This window comes from Hyperolius riggenbachi, chromosome 3 (genome assembly GCF_040937935.1).
Source record: "Hyperolius riggenbachi isolate aHypRig1 chromosome 3, aHypRig1.pri, whole genome shotgun sequence".
Classification (NCBI taxonomy): Eukaryota; Metazoa; Chordata; class Amphibia; order Anura; family Hyperoliidae; genus Hyperolius; species Hyperolius riggenbachi.
In genome coordinates, this window is record NC_090648.1 from 189359451 (window position 1) to 189380104 (window position 20654).

General features: G+C 46.5%; 1 protein-coding gene across 4 annotated transcripts in view; it reads left to right on the top strand.

Annotated features, from left to right (window-relative positions):
- MAPK6 (mitogen-activated protein kinase 6) overlaps nucleotides 1-20654 on the top strand; it is a 75506-nt gene that overhangs the window by 42637 nt on the left and 12215 nt on the right. For 2 of the 4 annotated variants that reach the window (XM_068275454.1, XM_068275453.1), the window contains exon 2: nucleotides 14640-15813. In XM_068275454.1, the coding sequence (XP_068131555.1) occupies nucleotides 15259-15813 (555 nt within the window). In that variant the 5' untranslated portion in view covers nucleotides 14640-15258. Of the gene's footprint in view, nucleotides 1-9643; nucleotides 9817-14639; nucleotides 15814-20654 lie in introns of those variants that run through there. The other 2 variants (XM_068275456.1, XM_068275452.1) reach the window with 2 other exon arrangements.

Consider the following 20654-nt stretch of genomic DNA (forward strand, 5'->3'; position numbering starts at 1 on the left):
TGTGCATTAAAACAAAGTATAGGATCACTGCAAAATCCCTTTTCAATCACTGTACAAAATAATTTTGCAGCGCTTTTACTACCCAAAAATCGATTGCTGTACTCATATAGCCTTGTGCTAATGGAAATCGTAATTGCTATACAAATCCCATAAATGCTTTAAAGAGAATCTGTATTGTTAAAATCGCACAAAAGTAAACATACCAGTGCGTTAGGGGACATCTCCTATTACCCTCTGTCACAATTTCGCCGCTCCTCACCGCATTAAAGGTGGTTAAATACAGTTTTAAAAAGTTTGTTTATAAACAAACAAAATGGCCACCAAAACAGGAAGTAGGTTGATGTACAGTATGTCCACACATAGAAAATACATCCATACACAAGCAGGCTGTATACACCCTTCCTTTTGAATCTCAAGAGATCATTTGTGTGTTTCTTTCCCCCTGCAGCTATCTTCCACTGAAGTGTCAGGCTGTTTCTTCCTGCAGAGTGCAGACAGCTCTGCCTGTCTGTAATTCCTCAGTATGTGAAAGCCCAGCCAGCTCAGAGGAGGATTTATCCAGCTTGTAAAAGATAAGAGAGAAGCTGCCCTAATCTAAATAATACACAGGCAGTGTGCAGAGAGGGGCCTGGAGGGGGGAGATGCATCACAGAACCACAACACTGAAGAACTTGGCAGCCTTCCAGACACAGGCTGACAAGTCTGACAGGAGAGAGATACATACATTTATTACAGAGATGGTGATAGTAGAAAGTGCTGCAGTAAGCCAGAACACATTAGAATTGATTTTGGAACTTGTAGGATGATAAAAAACAGGATGCAATTTTTGTTACGGAGTCTCTTTAACCCCCTTGGCGGTATGAAAAATACCGCCAGGGGGAAGCGCAGCAGTTTTTTTAAATTTTTTTTTTTTTTATCATGTAGCGAGCCGAGGGCTCGCTACATGATAGCCGCTGCTCAGGGATTTCCTGGAGGGGGGCGGGATGACGTCACCGACGTCATTGGGAAACCCGATCCACCCCTCGGCGCTGCCTGGCACTGATTGGCCAGGCAGCGCTCGGGGTCTGGGGGGGGGGAGCCGCGCGCCGCACCAGATAGCGACGATCGGGCGCGCGGCGGCGGCGATCGGGGTGCTGGCGCAGATAGCAAAGTGCTAGCTGCGTCCAGCAAAAAAAAAAAATTAAGTAAATCGGCCCAGCAGGGCCTGAGCGGCACCCTCCGGCGGCTTACCCCGTGTCACACACAGGGTTACCGCCAAGGAGGTTAAAGGACACCTGAGGCGAAAATTGCCTCTATCTTCTTTCTCCTAAAAATGACTTAAGATATTCCATAGTTTTATTTTATGTTTAAATCTACTTTTTAAGTTTTACCGTTTTTGCCCAATGACACAGTCACTGAAGTATGCCAGAGTTAGAATCTATGAACTATTGAGCCTTTTTATCTCTTTCCTGCTCTCAGAAGCGTTTAAACATTGTACAGTAAATGCATTTTTTTTTTTTACAGAAACAAGTGTGCTCCCAGCACTTTTAGATTTTATATGTTTTCCGCTTGTCATGCACAGCAGCAGACTGTGGGCAATGGCATTTCTTGATTGCCCTATTAGGTGAATATTTATTAGATGCTGTTATTGTTTTTCTGTGGGCAATGGGACTCACAGCTGGGGTGCAGGGCTGTTGAGTCAGAGGATTTTGGGTAACTAAAGTCAGGGCTCATTAACACTACAAGAGCTTTTCTAAGCGCTTTGCGATTTTAAAAGCTCTTGCTAATGTTAGTTGTGTTCTCGCTGGAGCAGTGCAATTTTGTCAAAATCCCCCATAGCATTGCATTAGCAAGAGCTTTTCGGATTCCCGGAACTCTTACACAGGACAAAAAAAAATGCACCCTGTATGTATTTAGAGAGTTAGGCCTGTCTAATTCCCCCTCATCTGTGTCTAATCACAAATTGTGATCTATCCCCTGTCACCTGACTGCCACAGCAGATAAGCTCATTTAATTCCATGAATGCAGGAAACAGACAGTGCAGAGCTATTGCAGGATTTGTATCAGCTGTAACCAAGAAATATTTTTGTTTAAAGGTTAGTATGCTGTTGTGTACTTTAGAGCAGAGAGGAAGTTCTGAGTTTAGGTCCGCTTTATAAAAACTCTTGTGTGAATCAACCTTCAGAGGTTCCATAAACTCAGGAGTTGGATGATTTTGCACACTGAAGCACCAGAACTGTATTCTCTCATCTTGCCCCACCGGGCTACTTTTTCACGCCCCCCGGCTGGAAAAAATTTCTGGGGAGAACACTGATCTGTCTGTGACGAACATTACGGAAAAGCCGTGCGCTAGCGCCATCGACTTTCGCATAATCGTGCACAGTCCCTGTCAGTCTTGGGTAAATGCACAATAGATGTCAATTTCCCTCTCTCTTACTGAGAACAGTAACCTTCCCCCCACATCCTGTTCAGGTCAGGAAAGAATTCACACGTGGCCAGACCACCTGGACAGCAGACATTTGGTACATAGCTCATCTTTCCCCAAAAGGAAACCCAGCTCAAACTGGTTGAGATTCAAAATTTCCCTCCAAGCGTATAGCTTCACACAAAGGGAACGTTAACTTATTAATAATTCAAAATAGGTTTGGCACAGCAAGACCAAAATTACATTTCCTGATACCTAGGAAACAGGTCTATAATTCACATGAATTATTCTCTAGCTATCAGGAATCAATTGAGAAACCGCTTTATCCGGCATGCGTAGAGCAAATTCGTTAGACTAGGCGTGTATAGTCTCATTTAATACAGAGTCGCATGCTGCTTATGAATATGGTCTCGGATCTGCGATGCACCCATCTGGGGCGGAATTACACAAATTATTAATAATTGGTACATTCCTTGCTCCAAGTCTGTGGGTGGTAACCTGACTTGCCAGGAGGTAACCCTGCCTCCAACACACCTACTTTCCAGGTAGTGACCGCCCCAAAACTCTGGTCAGTAAAAAGCGTTTGCAAGGAACTCCACCCAGTTCTTCAATTTACATCGACTAGGGAAGTCCAGACATGTGCTCACGGAAGAACCGGGCGCATGTTGTGTACAAAGGACTTTTAAGCTGAATGCCTACGTTTAAACTGGACTATTTTCTTCATGCTTCAAATGGATTGCTCAGCTAACTAAGTAAGAACTTTCTGTTTTATTCCTTTTATTTTTAAGCTCTGTGTTTTATATGTTAATAGGTGTATATAACTGTATGTAATGCATTTGTGTTATTAAACGTTTAAAAATCGTTTAGCGGTTATGACCTGTTGCTGAACATACACAATCGTACCTATTCTCCTGAACTCGCTACCCTGTGTTTAATAGAAGTATACATTTATAACCCGTATGCGAGAACCCGGCCCAGACATAACGATCTGGCCCAGATTCTTGTATACTGCTAGGGGTTACTAAAGTGTTCTCGAAGTCCTAGTAAAATTACAGTAGCGGGCTGTGTAACTCGCTTGGTGGCAGATCTTTGAATTGTATATGTGTGTGGAGTGATTCGGTTGGTATCAGAACGCTCCCTTCGCGAGTCAGTTCATCAAATTGCGAATGCGGGTTACCCTTCGTGATGAACAAATGACCGTGTAAGAGGATTTCTGACGCTGATCGATTTACCCCACCCGCAGACCGGCTCGCGGTCTGTGACATTTGGTGGCAGCGGTGGGATTTGTGTATGTTCAGAACATCAATGGCAACGTTATTTGATTAACCTGCCAGAACAGATCAAAAATCTGTGGTCGATAACCGGTGCATTACCATTTATATAGACTAAACGTGTAGCACAGAGTTCCCCCCCAATCTCTTTTGCTATCCTATCTTTTATTTGGCAAAAATGGCTGCAGCAAGATACAAGAAAATGTCAGTGGCAGACCTAGTAAACTTGTGTGAGGAAAAAGGCATTATGACATATAGAAAAAAGAAATCGCAATTGATCGAGGACTTGTTGCGACTGAATACCCAGCCGGAGCAGATGCTGGGAGAGCACACTCCTGGTTCAGACGGTGCTGTAACTGGGGCAGAGGAAAGTGAGCGGTTGGAGCAAAGCAACCCACTTCCAGACCCAGAGGAAAACGGGACCACGTCTGAACCGGTCGCTGTAACTGCTGAGGAGCATGGTGGCCGGCAGGAGCCCGCCCCTGCCAACCTGTTCTGTGTTCCTGATGCTGGAATGCAACCTGGATTACAAAGGCTGTTGGAGACAAATCCTGAGCTGTACATGCAGATTGTCAGAGAAAATGCTGACCGTGCAGAACGCCAGGCGGAACGGGAAGCCTCTGAGCGCCGGTGGCTTGCTGAGAGAGAAGCGGAAAGAGAGGAGAGAGCAGCCGCACGCAGACATGACCTTGAAATGGCCAACCTGCGAGCGCAAGGCCAAAATCCCTCGCAAAGTGCTCCGGAACCCCGGCCCACAGCAGGCCCGTTTGGGACTCCAAAGTTTAAATTCCCAGAAATGGAGAAGGGAACCGACCCGGACACTTATTTACACTCCTTTGAAAAGACTTGTCGTCAGCATCATCTGCCCCAGGAGCAGTGGGCGAGATATCTGACACCCAACTTGCGGGACAAAGCGCTTGAGGCGTTTGTGGACTTACCCGCTGAGAAAGACAATGACTATGAGGCGATAAAAGCTGCAATTATCGCCAAATACCAGCTGACCCCAGAGGTCTATCGCAAAAAGTTTCGCTCCCTGCAGAAAGGCCACACTGACTCTTACACCGACCTGGAGAGTCGCCTGCTGACTGTGTTCAGGCAGTGGTCACGGGGCCTCAAAAAAGACTCTCACCAAGGTCTGGAGGACCTCATCGTGCAGGAGCAGTTGCTGAATTGCTGCACTCCAGATGTCCGGCAGTTTGTCTTGGAGCGGAAGCCTGAATCCGCCAAAGCTGCCGCAGAACTTGCAGACACTTTTGTGGCCACCCGTGTGCGGGACAGCCGCAAACCTCCAGTCCCGAGCTGGAGAGGGGGGAGACCTATGCAACCCAGCTCTCCTCCCCCTGCTAACCGTGGGAATCGGGTCCCACAGCCACAGAGGCCGGATGCTGCACCTGCTACTCATCCGCCTGATGCCACATATGTTCCGAAGTGCTACCACTGTGGACAGAGAGGACACCTCAAGTCTGCCTGCCCCGAGGTGAGGACGCCGTCTCCAGAGCCTAGCGCAGAAGTGGCTAGCGCATCCTCTACTGCACACGCCTACCTCGTCATGGGAGCAGCAAATCCTCGACTTTCCGGAAATCATCAAGTCGTGGAAGTTAACGACCAGATCGCTGTTGGTTTCCGCGACACAGGCGCAGAGCTTACCTTGGTTCGCTCTCATCTTGTAGCCAGGGAGAATTTCCTGCCTAATGAGCGTGTCACACTTTTGGGAGTTGGTGGCACACACGCACGCATCGCCAAAGCTCGTGTTGTTCTCGATTGGGGAAGGGGCCGCCAGTCAAAAGTTGTGGGGGTGACAGATGACATCCCAGTGCCTGTGCTGTTGGGCACCGATCTTGGCACCCTACGATCCTTTTATGAACCTGTGATCAACACCCCGGATTGCCAGTCTGGACCCACTCAGGTACTGTACAAGCTTGGGGTGGGACAGAGGGAGGCAGCCAGGGTAATGGTACCTAGCCCTCCTAGGGAAGGAGGGAAGGAAGCGGTACCTGTTTCTAATGGACAGCTGTCTAGTCACGGTTTGTCTGACTCTAAACCTGTCACTGTTGTTCCAGATACCTGTGTACATGTGAAAAATGAACGTAACTGTGATGTTAATGTTGTACCAGATGTTGCTAATAGCTTTCATGCTGAATCTCACAGTGCTAAAAATGATGTATGTTTAAATGTGACAGTCTCTAATCTAAGAGGTAACAGTCTTGTTTTGCCTGGGTCATATCCGTCCAGGGCAGTGGAAGCAGGCCAGGTGTCAGAGCAGGCAGCTGGGGGCCTAGACCTCCCCTCCTGCTATGACAGCCAGAGTGCTCCACCATTGTCTGCTGTTAACAAACAGCTGGTGGAGACAGGCCGTTCCTTCCGTCTCACCCTTGCATGTCTTCCCCTTGCAGAAGCAACCCAGTGCAAAACTGCCCACAGGTCCACCCTCTATCCTTCCTGGAGAAGGGGCAAGCCTCGCCACCCAGGTGAAGGCAAATTCGTTTTTAAAATTGTGCTCTAATGTTCACCTAGGTTGTGCTGACCAAAATGTTGTGCCAAGGTGTAGTCAGTTAGAGCAGGGGTATGCTACGCTGCTTCCAGATTCGCAGGCTGACACCCGAGAGTCAGGAAGTGACCCGGATGTCAGCCAACGACTCTCTCCCTTACAGGAAGCGCTATGCAAACCCAGCCAGGCCTTTAGAGGTAAGCCTGTTGGTGTGCATCGCACCGTCCGCAAAGCGGACACTGGGACACACCGGACCATGAGGCCTTATGCTTCTGGTGAGTTGTCTAACGGGCAGTCAGATAAGAAGTCGAGAACCCGGTCAGTAGCTAAGCGCCGCGTAGAGCGGGTCATGCAGACCCACTCTGTGCGTCCGGCTGGTAGGAGGGAGATGTGACGAACATTACGGAAAAGCCGTGCGCTAGCGCCATCGACTTTCGCATAATCGTGCACAGTCCCTGTCAGTCTTGGGTAAATGCACAATAGATGTCAATTTCCCTCTCTCTTACTGAGAACAGTAACCTTCCCCCCACATCCTGTTCAGGTCAGGAAAGAATTCACACGTGGCCAGACCACCTGGACAGCAGACATTTGGTACATAGCTCATCTTTCCCCAAAAGGAAACCCAGCTCAAACTGGTTGAGATTCAAAATTTCCCTCCAAGCGTATAGCTTCACACAAAGGGAACGTTAACTTATTAATAATTCAAAATAGGTTTGGCACAGCAAGACCAAAATTACATTTCCTGATACCTAGGAAACAGGTCTATAATTCACATGAATTATCATTCTCTAGCTATCAGGAATCAATTGAGAAACCGCTTTATCCGGCATGCGTAGAGCAAATTCGTTAGACTAGGCGTGTATAGTCTCATTTAATACAGAGTCGCATGCTGCTTATGAATATGGTCTCGGATCTGCGATGCACCCATCTGGGGCGGAATTACACAAATTATTAATAATTGGTACATTCCTTGCTCCAAGTCTGTGGGTGGTAACCTGACTTGCCAGGAGGTAACCCTGCCTCCAACACACCTACTTTCCAGGTAGTGACCGCCCCAAAACTCTGGTCAGTAAAAAGCGTTTGCAAGGAACTCCACCCAGTTCTTCAATTTACATCGACTAGGGAAGTCCAGACATGTGCTCACGGAAGAACCGGGCGCATGTTGTGTACAAAGGACTTTTAAGCTGAATGCCTACGTTTAAACTGGACTATTTTCTTCATGCTTCAAATGGATTGCTCAGCTAACTAAGTAAGAACTTTCTGTTTTATTCCTTTTATTTTTAAGCTCTGTGTTTTATATGTTAATAGGTGTATATAACTGTATGTAATGCATTTGTGTTATTAAACGTTTAAAAATCGTTTAGCGGTTATGACCTGTTGCTGAACATACACAATCGTACCTATTCTCCTGAACTCGCTACCCTGTGTTTAATAGAAGTATACATTTATAACCCGTATGCGAGAACCCGGCCCAGACATAACGATCTGGCCCAGATTCTTGTATACTGCTAGGGGTTACTAAAGTGTTCTCGAAGTCCTAGTAAAATTACAGTAGCGGGCTGTGTAACTCGCTTGGTGGCAGATCTTTGAATTGTATATGTGTGTGGAGTGATTCGGTTGGTATCAGAACGCTCCCTTCGCGAGTCAGTTCATCAAATTGCGAATGCGGGTTACCCTTCGTGATGAACAAATGACCGTGTAAGAGGATTTCTGACGCTGATCGATTTACCCCACCCGCAGACCGGCTCGCGGTCTGTGACACTGTCCTCTGCTCCTCCATTATCTGGTTCAAAGGTGCTACCGCAGGCAACAGGCAAACTTCAAAGTGTGTCATCCTCCAAGACTCCACCCCCCAGCCTTGCTGGAACAATTGTTTAGGCTCAGTTCCCACTTGCGCCAGATCAGATGGAGCGGACAGTGTAGGGTCCGCTCCATAGTCCAGCTGTAGCCAGGGGAAGATGCATTACCCGCATAGGATATATGGGGGAATGCATCCACCTGCCCAGGAGTCGCGGCCTGCACAGTAGTGTGGTACGCGTACCACAACGGATCCATTGCAGAGTGATAAACGTGAACAGCTCCCGTTTATAAAATAGGAGCCGTTCACTGTCTGTTTAGCAGCGAGCGACACAAAAAAAATAAAGTTTGTTCTTCGCTTAAGTGGGAACAGAGCCTTACTGATCCTAGGTCTAATTTCTTGACGCATGTCCTCAATGTTCGCTACTCACTCTTGACATTTGTACTATGACCTCTTATTTCTTTCCACTATGACCAATGCCATGTTTACGACAAATAATTCTGGGTGCAACATCTACCATACTTAGCAAATACAGTTAATTATGATGCTGCAAGCGTGTGTGTACCACACTTGTGATTGAGCCCATTGACTGACAGCCACCCCCAGTGCGATTCTGCTTGTGTAGATACCACAGCATACGAGTGAAATCGGGCGCTCCGGCACACGTCCTGGCATCGTTAATTACTATTCCCCCTCCAGGTCCAAGTTGATAGTGGGGAATTATGTAATTCAGCTTCCAGCTATTGCCGGGGGCCAAATTGCAGTGTTTTAAACGCAACTTCAGCTCCATCTTCTGACGTCTCCAAAGTTATTCTCTGTGCGCTGCAATAACCGTAATTCCCATTATGGTCTATGTGGCACTGGCTACGCCAAAATCGATGTGTTTGATATCACATGCGAGCCATCCACGTGTATACAGTTGGCTGATGGTGTAATGGTTAAGGGCTCTGCCTCTGACATAGGAGACCAGGGTTCGAATATCGGCTCTGCCTGTTCAGTAAGCCAGCACTAATTCAGTAGGAGACCTTTGGCAAGTCTCCCTTACACTGCTACTGCCAATAGAGCGCGCCCTAGTGGCTGCTGCTCTGCTCTGGCGCTTTGAGTCCGCTAGGAGAAAAGCGCAATATAAATGTTATTTGTCTTGTCTTATACCCTTCCGGAACCCACTTTGGACTTCCACTGCTGCTGACCAGCATCCCTGTAAAACGATAACTTCTCCAATGTATACCCGAGTAGTAGCAGTAGGGTATTGTATCCCGACAAAGCGTTACACCCCTTTTCCACGCTATGCAGAATAAAGAGTGTAAAAAGATAGCAATACGCATTTACTGGAGAATCGCGTTATGCTGTAATGGTGCACCGGCGTGGAGTCTATAAGAGGCCTTCCTTCTGCTACGCCGCGATAGTCACACCACAGCCGCGCACACGTCCTCCTCAGGACAGCTGCAGTGTGCGGCTACGTACGTATATGTGTGACGAGCACTGCCGCTCACGCACCCCGCTTCCCCCGCACAGAAGTGGGCAGCAGCCAGTAAAGAACCGCAACACGACCAACCAGCCATTCATTCTCCCCACACTACAGCTCTTAACTCCTCCCCAACACGTGACTGACAAGCGGAAAGTGATTGACAGGAAGGGTCTCGTTTGAATTCTCCCGCCTGGATGACGTGTTAGCCTGCAGGGGGCGTTCCAGGTGACGCAGTAGGCGGCAGATCGGGTGTCTGCGAGTCTCCTCCCCCTCAGCAGTCAGTCCGGGTACATGGCGACTGCGGCAGAGAGTGAGCGAGAAGAGCAGCCGAGCGGAGTGTGCGACCCCAGTCCTCTCTCCGAAAACCTTATGAAGTGGACGAGAGCTGTGAGTAGCCGCCGTCCTGCGCCCCCCCCCCCCCCCCCCCCAGCGCCGTGTGCTGCTCCCGTCCGCCGCCGTGCGTGTATGTCTCCCCATTGTGTGACTGACAATACAATACATTGGTTCCTCCAGGCTTCCCCGCACACACTGGAGCAGGCGGGCTCCCCGGGATCTGTACGGTAATGACAGTGCGGGGCTGCGGCAGATATCTGCCCCCCACCCCTCCTTATCTCTATCATCACAGCGGCTCCGGAGCTCCCGCACGCACCAATACTACGGCTCCCTCGCTGTGATGATAACCGCACTGTGCCTCTCCACATCCCCCCTCTGTATCCTGCTACTGGGGCTTCCCGCTGTACCCCCGGAGCCCCGAATCACCTTCACTTTGTTGTATGAGAGGGGGATCCCTGCGCCGCTTGCGTAGTGACCTCTCCGGGGACTACGAGTCCCGACGTAGCGGGGATTGTGAATAGGGGGCCGTACGGAGCGGCGATGATTTGACGCGCGGCCGGCCCAGCTGGCAGCTTTGGGAATGGAGCCGGGCTGGGGGGCGGGGCTTCGGCAGAGTGCGGCCAATGGCCGTCCACAAAGCGCTCTCCAGTCCTCCTGATGGAGCTCTCGTGACATACTGTGCGGCCACATTAGCATTTACTAGAGAAAGGGCTGCGATCTGCCTGCGCCTATTTTACCAATGGTGGATGGCTGTGTGTGCATGCGGGGCTCATAGCTCGCCCTGCGCTATATCCGGCGGTGGGAGGTCTCATGTCACTGACTCATACAGTCCACATGCAACGTGGCCGCCGGTTCCATCATGGGCCATACTGTGGTGTGACTTCATCACCTGCAGTTGTGCGCTGCCTGGATGCTGGCCAGCCGTGCCTCTGCCCTCATGTGGGCGGATGAGTCTATAGTACAGCTGTGCTCCCTATTGTCCTGGGACATGAGGGGACCGGCAGACGGTGGGGGGATAACAAGGATGTGTAGTCTGAGGGAATTCCCTGCAGATTGCCCGGAAAGAGCACGTCACTCATGACGTCGGAGCTTGTAGTGACAGCTGCTTTCACGGGTATATGTGGCAACTGATTAATCCAAATGGAACAGAATGCTTTCAGCTACGATCTGTTGTGTCTGAAATGCCTGAGTGTGTAGTGAGCAGACCTAAGCATGGCTTTTCTTTTTAATGCTAATATTGATTGAAATAATTTTAATCAGCCTTATTTCCAGTGTGATGACTTTTAGTTTTGAATCCAGATCCATTTATATCAAAATAGTTGTATTTCCAACCTCTAAATAGTTTTACAGCTAAGTTGTGAATATTTAAGTCAGTTTATTTCTGATTAGTGAGATGGTTTTTAAAACAATTTGAGGCGCTGCTTTACTTCTAGTTTGAATCGTATGGAACAGGGTTAGACAGTTTTGGGAGTAGTTACGGTTTGTAACACAGCAGGAAATCTCATAGGGAATTTAAGCTAATGTGATTGGGTGGATGGCATTCTCCCAAACTGCAGGTTTCAGATGGGCTGTAGTAAGCTATGTCCACACTATTTGGCCTATCACAAGATGGTTCTGTGATTGAGCTTTTCCCTATGAGGTTTCCTGCTGGGTCCCCTAAAGTAGACAAGCACCAAGTTTTATTTCTGTCTTTGGGAGTGTTCTCTGCTTCCTAATCATATGATGAAAAAGGGCAGCATAGCCAATGTCATTGTTGCCTTGCAATGCTATACTGTCTGCATGGATATTGCGCCCATGCTGTCACACACTCATAGAAAAACAATTGGCCTTACTATGGTGGACATATAATTATGGTAGGGGTTGGATTGTGAACCCCTCATGGGGACAGTCTATAAAGCACTGCAGGAGATTTGAGCATTGTATAAGTATGTCAGTCTGGTAGGCTTTGTTTTTGTAATTGCAATGTATGGCTAACTTATAATAGAATTAATCAATTAAAGTCAACGCAAGAATCTTTTTTTTTTTTTTTTTTTGTATAGTGTAGAAATAAGATCAAGCGCCCCTCCCACCCAATTTTTTTGTTTGCCGTTTGTGCTCACATCTGAGAAACCATCACTTCCATCTGGGACTGCAACAGATTATGGTTACCTTCCTAGTAGCTCAAAGCCCAGCATGATCTCATTGCTGTCCAGTTCATGGGACTGCTAGGGTGCACATTAAAGCGAACCTGAACTCAGAACTCCCTATCTGTACCAAAAGATATGCAACAACATAACCTTTAAAGAGAATGTTTGTTTGTTACAGCTGATGTAAATCTGCAGTGTTTACTTCCTGCTTTCATAGAAGCAAACATAGGGCCCATTCACACTTGAGCGTTTTGCCGGCGATTTCGGCAAAACGATCAAACGCTAGCGCTTTTCAAAGCGATAGGGTAATAAAAGTTTATGGGCCCATTCTCATTTGGGCGATTTGCGCTAATCGCCCAAAACCGCTAAACACAAATGCGTAGCCTGCACCATTTTCAGGCGATTTCCCGGCAATCGCGTTTCAGTGCTATAGAAGCGCAAAACACGATTGCTAGAAAAAAATCGCCAAGTGTTAATGGTGATTTTTTTTTTGGGGGGGGGGGGGCGGGGGGTGTTAATCGCCGCAAAACGCTAGCAAAATCACTAGTGTTTTGCAATCAGCAAGTGTGAATGGGCCCATAGGGTTAACATTCTTTGTTTATAAATTAGCTGCTCTGCTGGGGCAGCCAGTTGACACATCTGAGAGATCAAATTACAGTAATTAGACAGGCGAAACTCTCTAAATACATACAGGGTGCATTTCTTTGTGTTCCTTCTGTCCTGTGCACCGTTTCGCATCTGTCCTGTGCACCGTTTCGCAGCTACTTAAATTGTATCATATCAATGTAATGTGTCAATTTATTCTTTATGTACCTATGATTTGTTTTCATTTCTGGTGAAATAGAACATGCTCTCATGTGTAGATACATTAGGAGCACATTAAAAACCTACTTAATCTCCTCTATCATGGCCTTTGCAAGGAGATAATTTTTTCCTACTTATAATTTGAGTACTAATTTCAAAGCTGTGATTGTAGTGGAAAATGCAGCTATACCTTTTTTTGCAGTAGAATTTTAAAGATTCCCCAAATAGAAAATTCATTATAGTTGCCTTGGAATGGGACTACTGTAGAGTTGTAATTCCCTTTGGTTAAAACCCAGTTCCAGGTGCAGATCTAAATGACTTGTACACATGCTCTGTACGCCCTTAAGCCTTATACACACACTAGACTTAGAGACACTGAAGCGAAAATAATTCTCGCTTCAGAGCTCATAGTTAGCAGGGGCACACGTGCCCCTGCTAAAACGCCGCTATTCCGTGGCTAAATGGGGGTCCCTTCACCCCCACACACCCCTTGCAAAATCAACGACCAAATTGGTCGTAAATTTTGCTCTTCCTGGAGGCAGGGCTAACGGCTGCAGCCCTGCCTCTCAGCGCGTCTATCAGACGCGCATCGCCGCCTCTCCCCCGCCCCTCTCAGTGAAGGAACACTGAGAGGGGCGGGGGAGAGGCGGAGGTACGCATCTGAGAGATGCGCGGGAGGCAGGGCTGCGGTGGTTAGCCCTGCCCCAATGCGGAACAGATTCCGCGATGTACGGAGGGGATTTCGGGGTGAAGGGACCCCCGTTAAGCCGCGGGATAGTGGCGTTTTAGCAGGGGCACACATGCCCCTGCTAACTATGAGGTCTGAAGCGAAATTTATTCTCGCTTCAGACTCTCTTTAAAGGCCCATACACACGTCGGATTTCCGTGAACGACGGGTCGTTTGAACGTCCCGTCGTTCACCCACTAAATCGGGCGTGTGTACAGACTGTTGTTCGCTTGATAAGAGTGAGTTTGTAAACTCACTCTTATCAAGCGAACGACAGTCTGTACACACGCCCGATTTAGCGGGTGAACGACGGGACGTTCAAATGACCCGTCGTTCACGGAAATCCGACGTGTGTATGGGCCTTTATTCTGCAGATTTGTCTGGTCTGGCCTGTCTCTACTGAGAATCTAGCATGTATCCAATACCCTGGTGCATCGCCAAAAGATCCTATGTGCTTGATCATCCACGATGACCACAATGGAACCCTCCTTACTTTGCCCACCTGAGACTTCTCCATCATCTGGCATGCTGTATCTCCACCCCCCAGAGCAACAGTATGCTTTTACCAGTGTGAAGCTAACATTATTAGCAATCACATCGACAGCTGTATTTCTAGATAGAAAACAAGTCGTGGATGAGAACCTGGCTACCTGCTGTAAAGAGTGATCACGGTTTTCAGTTTTTCATTTTCTTTATGGGCATTTTGAGAACGAGTGAAGGGAAAAGGGAACTTTAGGATTCTGACAGTTTAAATAGTCTACTCCAGGTTTGCGGATTACTCTTGCTCTTCATCTTGGTAAACCTGACTCCATCAAGTGACTAACTTGGAACATGTCTGCTGCCTTTGAAGTCATTAACGTCACAATAGCTGATCTGCGTGCCTGTTTTGGATAGGTAGGAAAGTATATAGTATCAGCCTGAGAGCCAGGCAGGTAGCATTTTCCTCAAAGGTCAGCAATGTATTCTCTCAGGTTTCCTTTAGCCAGAGGAGGAGGGATGCTTCATTTGGCAGTAGCTAAGAGTGTATAGTGTTCTTTTTAGCCAACCACTACAGTTGCATGGAGAGCACTCTGTTTGGCTGATCGTAAAAAGGGTATTTTAAACCTACACATTTATTATGACTGGTAATGTTTATTTTAATGCGTACATATGGTCATGCATAACCTGCTTCGTCTGTTTCTTTACGTCATACAAACAATAGCATTTTTTTTTTCTTCCAGGTTTTCTGAAAATAAGATGGATAGCAGCTTTGATTGTGATTGTGGTGAGCTGGAGCCACCTGATCATTAACAGAAGAACTCTTCTGTAATTTAAGGTCTGCCACGGTTTCCTCTTCGGATGCACTGTAAACAAAACATCACAATAAAGTAATTTCTAGTGCTTACCAGCACCATAGAATGACGCTGCTCAGGACCAGTTCAACACTGAATGTATCTGCACTGTGAGGAGGATGTTGATAGAAGCCTATCTTTTGCATATTTATTCATATTTTTGTTCAATGTTAACTTGTTTTGCACACTAGAGTCGCGTGCATAGTATGTCATTTCATTCCGTTTCACTTCCATTGAGTGTTTTTCTTAATGTTTGCCGGAATGCTGCATCTCTTGTGAACTATGAATACTGTCATTTTGCTACAGTCCAATCTGAGCTTTAGCGTTGTGGCTTGCGGGAGACATCTGGCCTGGCAGGCTGATATGCAATGAAAATTGGAGAAAACCAGTGTAAAGAAGAGTGTTTTCTAAGGTGTATGAAACCTGTTCCTTAGCTGCCAGCAGTGAGGTGTTGTCACATTTTTAGGAAAAGTGAAAATTCCTGGACAAAGGAAGTAAAGTAGCCATTATGGCAGAGAAGTTTGAAAGTCTTATGAACATTCATGGATTTGATTTGGGCTCTCGCTATATGGACTTAAAACCCCTTGGCTATGGTGGTAATGGCTTAGTTTTTTCTGCTGTTGATAATGACTGTGATAAGCGAGTGGCTGTGAAGAAAATTGTTCTGACCGACCCTCAGAGTGTCAAACATGCTCTGCGGGAGATCAAAATTATCCGGAGACTTGATCATGAAAACATTGTTAAAGTATTTGAAATTCTCGGCCCTAATGGAAATAGCCTGACAGATGATGTGGGCTCCCTAACTGAGCTGAACTGTGTGTATATTGTTCAGGAGTATATGGAGACCGACCTAGCCAAGCTCCTTGAGCAAGGCCCACTTCGTGAAGAGCATGCCAGGCTTTTCATGTACCAGCTGCTACGTGGGCTTAAATATATCCATTCAGCTAACGTGCTGCATCGAGACCTTAAGCCAGCAAACCTCTTCATAAACACTGAAGATTTGGTGGTGAGAATTGGAGACTTTGGTCTTGCACGGATTATGGACCCCCATTATTCCCACAAGGTATGTTGTGCCCTTATTTATAGTTTAAATGGGGAAATTAAAGCGGGGAAATTAAAGCATAAGTGTAGTTATAAATGGTTACCATTTCCAGCTTTTTAAGTTGCAGGTATGGCATATTAAAGTGGACCTGAACTCAGAACGTCCTCTCTGCTCTAAAAGCTATGCAACAGCATATTTACCTACAGCAGCATAACCTTAAAAAAAAAAAAATTGTTACAGCTGATACAAATCCTAAAATAAATCTGCACTTTCTACTTCCTGATTCATGAAAGCAGACATATTGTTAACCTCCTGTGCTTTTAAAAGGCCTAATCTGCCATCTCTGCTGTTGGCAGTCATGATGTGACACAGGGAAGAGATCCATACAGGGTGCATTTCTCTATGTACTACTTTAGTCCTGTGCAAGAGTTCAGGTCCACTTTAAAATTACCTTTCCAAGCCCTGCTTGGTGCACTGCAGACCTGGATTACTTTTTGTTCAGGTTATGTTGCAGCGGGGCACAGGCAAATATGGAAGTTGGGGGGGCAAAGGATAAGGGTGAAAGGCAGGTCCTGTATACATGTATGCTTTTAAAGGGCCACTATTGTGAAAAAATGATCATGCATATGTAGAAAATCAACATTTGTTCCAGATTAAAATGCACTAAAATGTTTTCCTGTGTCACGGTCACAATTGATTGTAAAAGTCTGACAGGTTTTGAACTATTCCATCTCCTCATGGGGGATTCTCAAAGGCTTTCTGTATTTTTAAAAAAGCAGTTCCTGAGTGACAGTTGTTCAGTCCACCTGCCAAAATAGTGTGCAAGCAAGTGTGGGAGGCCAACTAACATATTTGTGCACATCCATTCCATAGAGTGTATGTAGAAAAGAGAGCCCCCATTAGGAGCTGGACTAGTCCAAAACCTGTCAGGTCTGACAGATGATTTTCCTGCCTACTGTAAGTGACAGCAACGTGGAAGAAAAGGTATTTCTGGTACATTTTACTCTGGGAGAAATGTACTTTTTGCATATGTGTATTTTAAATTGTGATTGTTGTTCTTTAATGCCCTGTCATAGCAGAAGGCACTGTATGGCTACTGTTCACCTTGTGAGCCTAGCATTGTATTTTTATGTTGCAAAAAGGTTTAGATATAAAATACCACTGCTACATGAAAAACAAAAAAACATGCTGTTGTAATAAATGGAGCTTACCAGTTAGCCCACTATTGCACTGACTTAGCAGCATGAAATTTGACTTTCTGAAGTGTAATGTCCCTCCGCAATGCTGTTGTCAAAGGCCTCAGCACACATTTACAGTAACAGGTCTCACAATATTACAAGAGAAGGAAGTGACATTCATGAGTGTTACATTGCCATCACTTCAGAGGAGGCACTGTATGTGTGTAACAGAGGAGTCAAAAGTAAAGAGCTTGGATAATGAATGCTGGCACATTAACCTCCTGGGCGTTACGGACGAGCTCAGCTCGTCCAGTAACGCCGCAGTCTATTGCTCAGGCCCTATTGGGCCGATTTGCATAATTTTTTTTCAAACACAGCCAAAGGGACAACCCCCCCCCCCCCCCGCGCGCGCAGACCCCTTGAGCAGCCAGGCCAATCACTGCCAGGCTGCGCTATGGGGTGGATCGGGACTCCCCCTGCCGTCAATGACGTCATTGGGCAGCACGGTGGCGTAGTGGTTAGCTCTCTCGCCTTGCAGCACTAGGTCCCTGGTTCGAATCCCAGCCAGGGCACTATCTGCAAAGAGTTTGTATGTTCTCTCCGTGTCTGCGTGGGTTTCCTCCGGGCACTCCGGTTTCCTCCCACATTCCAAAAACATACAGATAAGTTAATTGGCTCCCCCTAAAAAAAAAAAAAAAAAAAAAAAAATTGGCCCTAGACTTACACTACACTACTTACACTACATAATATAGACATATGGCAATGGTAGGGATTAGATTGTGAGCTCCTTTGAGGGACAGTTAGTGACAAGGTATATATATATATACACTGTACAGCGCTGCGTAATATGTCGGCGCTATATAAATACTAAATAATAATAATAATAATTCCGATCGTCGCCATGGTGACGGGGGAGCCCATACAGGAAATCCCGTTCAGAACTGGATTTCCTGTTGGGTATTTGCGCTGGCGGCGATCGGAGGGTTTGGTGGGAAAGTGGAGGGAGGCGAAAGCGAAGGGAGTTAAAAAAAAAATAAAAAAATAACTATATAAAAAAAAAACCTCCCGCGGCCGTGCGCCGCAATTGAAACGCCAGGGAGGTTAATACCTCCAGTCCAGGGGCAGTTACTCTATGGACTTGTTTTTTGCCCAGTAAAAAAAGCAAACCACCTATTCATGAGGTTAAAGCGGATCCGAGATGAAAAACTAACTATAACAAGTAATTTGTATATATATCTTATTTAAAGTTTAGATAGTTTACACAGCAAATATAGCTGCAAACAGCTTTAATAGAAAATTATGTCTTCCTGTGATACAATGACAGCAGCCATGTTGTTTGTAAACATTACACAGAGGCAGGCTTATCTGTATCTTGATCACTAAGCCTGTGAAAAAAACCTAACCCCACCCCCCTCTCCTCCCCTCTCCTCCCTCCTCCCCTCTGCCTCTGAAATCAATGGCTAGTAACATCTCCTCCTCCTGCCCAGACTGAGCTCCCATGAGTTAGTAAACACACTACCAGTATATGCCTTTCAACCACCTGATATTTATTGAGAATCAAAGGGTTTCTTATAAAAACCTTAAATGATAATAGTTAAGTCTGTAAAAAAAGTTTTTAATGTAGCACACCATAATAATGCACAATTTTTCATTAAACGGGGTGTTACCCCACAATGTCTCAAACAGAAAGTCTCAGGGGACTGTGCACAGACCAAAATATAACCAGTTGACCATATCAACGAAGTTTCCATGCATGTAATACTTCATCATAATTGGATATACACATGAACTTTGCGGATATAGATGCCGTATGCACTGTTTCACATAGTTACCACCTCCTCCATTGATGCGATATGCAGTGTCCGCATGGACTGTTTTTAGCCTGCCCAACTGACCGCAGTGTCCACGGTGTGTATCTGCGGGAGTATCAAACTCAGGGCCTCAGACTTGGGGTGGCGCATTTTTATTGCTGTTGACCACAGTGATATAAGTACATGGGGTGATGCGGACACGTTTGACGGGCGATTAGCATATTAGATGCTTTAATCTTTTGGCATTGTAGGTGTCCGTGCCCGCCTCTCCCCATGTTGAGGGAGTGATATGGTCAACTGGTTATATTCTGGTCTGTGCACAGTCCCCTGAGACTTTCTGTTTGAGACATTGTGGGGTAACACCCCGTTTAATGAAAAATTGCATTATTATGGTGTGCTACATTAAAAACTTTTTTTACAGACTTAACTATTATCAATCAAGGTTTTTATAAGAAACCCTTTGATTCTCAATAAATATCAGGTGGTTGAACGGCATATACTGGTAGTGTTTGTTTACTAATTCTAGGTTTTTGACCAGTGCATGTACCCACTTGTTTAGCACACCCTAGCATGTACACTTTCTGTGTAGTAGGTTTTTGTAGTGAGCTCCCATGAGCCCTTGCTACTGCCAAGGCTCTCTGAAAACCTGTGGGCGTGGTTTTTCGTTTATAGGGAATTAGAGTATTAAAACAAGGTATTTGGCTTGAGGAATGCCCTATAAACAATAGGAAAGGAACACAATTATGCAATGAGTAAAAGTTCACCTCGGATCCACTTTAAAGCAGGATTGTCACCATAAAAATCAAATTTCAACAGCAACTGGTCTGAGTGTATTAAGTGATAAAGATGCTAATCCTGCATTCAAAACTTGCAAAACTTTTTTTGCTGTTATGGTTTGTAGTTATCACATACTTTAGGAGCACTGGCCCTAGTGCCTAACAGTGCCAAAGTGTTAAATGCTGGGAGTTCATTTTATCTATAATATATTCCTCCTCTTCCATTTATTTCCCTGACAGCTGCTTATCAGAAACACCCTCTGATTACTCGTGTTTACAAGCAAGGCTGAGGTGACTTAGTGATTGGATGTGTAAATAAAGAAAAAACAGTGCAGTTCCTAGTATACACCTTAGTGGGAGGGTCTGAAGACTCTGGGAGGAGGGCAGCTAAAGAATACACCGCAGGAGGCAAAGTCAGGATGAGGCTGGGCCGCATAAGGAATTTCACAATCGTGGCGCATCGCCGCCTCTGCCCGCCCCTCTCACTCTTCCTTCACAGAGAGGGGCGGGGAGAGGCGGCGATCCGTGCGGCGATTGACGTCAGGAGGGGCAGAGCTGAAGCTGAAAGCTCTGCCCCTTCCAGGAAATGCCGGCGGATTGACCCCCCCCCCGGGCGATTTGGGGGCTCTGCAGCCCTCGTTTAGCGGCGGGGATGCGGCAGATTACTTGGGAGCACTGAATCGATCTATAAGGAAGCTTTTGCCGGCGAGGGCCACAAAATATTGTATCGAGGGCCGCAAATGGCCCGCGGGCCGCGAGTTTGAGACCCCTGGAGTAAGAGAAGGGGAAACTAGAGTGAGGGAGGATATGTCGTCAGCATTAGCTTGGCAAGATGGCCACTGCCTAGAATAGGATTTTCTGCTTTTCCTTTATAAAATTCACAGGAATCATTACGTGGATAGCACAATACATCTGTTGTCTGTGACACGGGGTAAGCCGCCGGAGGGTGCCGCTCAGGCCCTGCTGGGCCGATCTACATAATTATTTTTTTTTCAAACACGCAGCTAGCACTTTGCTAGCTGCGTGTTTGCTCTGATCGCCGCCGCCGATGCGCCGCTACCCGCCGCGGAAGCAGGGCCCCCCCCCCCCCCCGCATA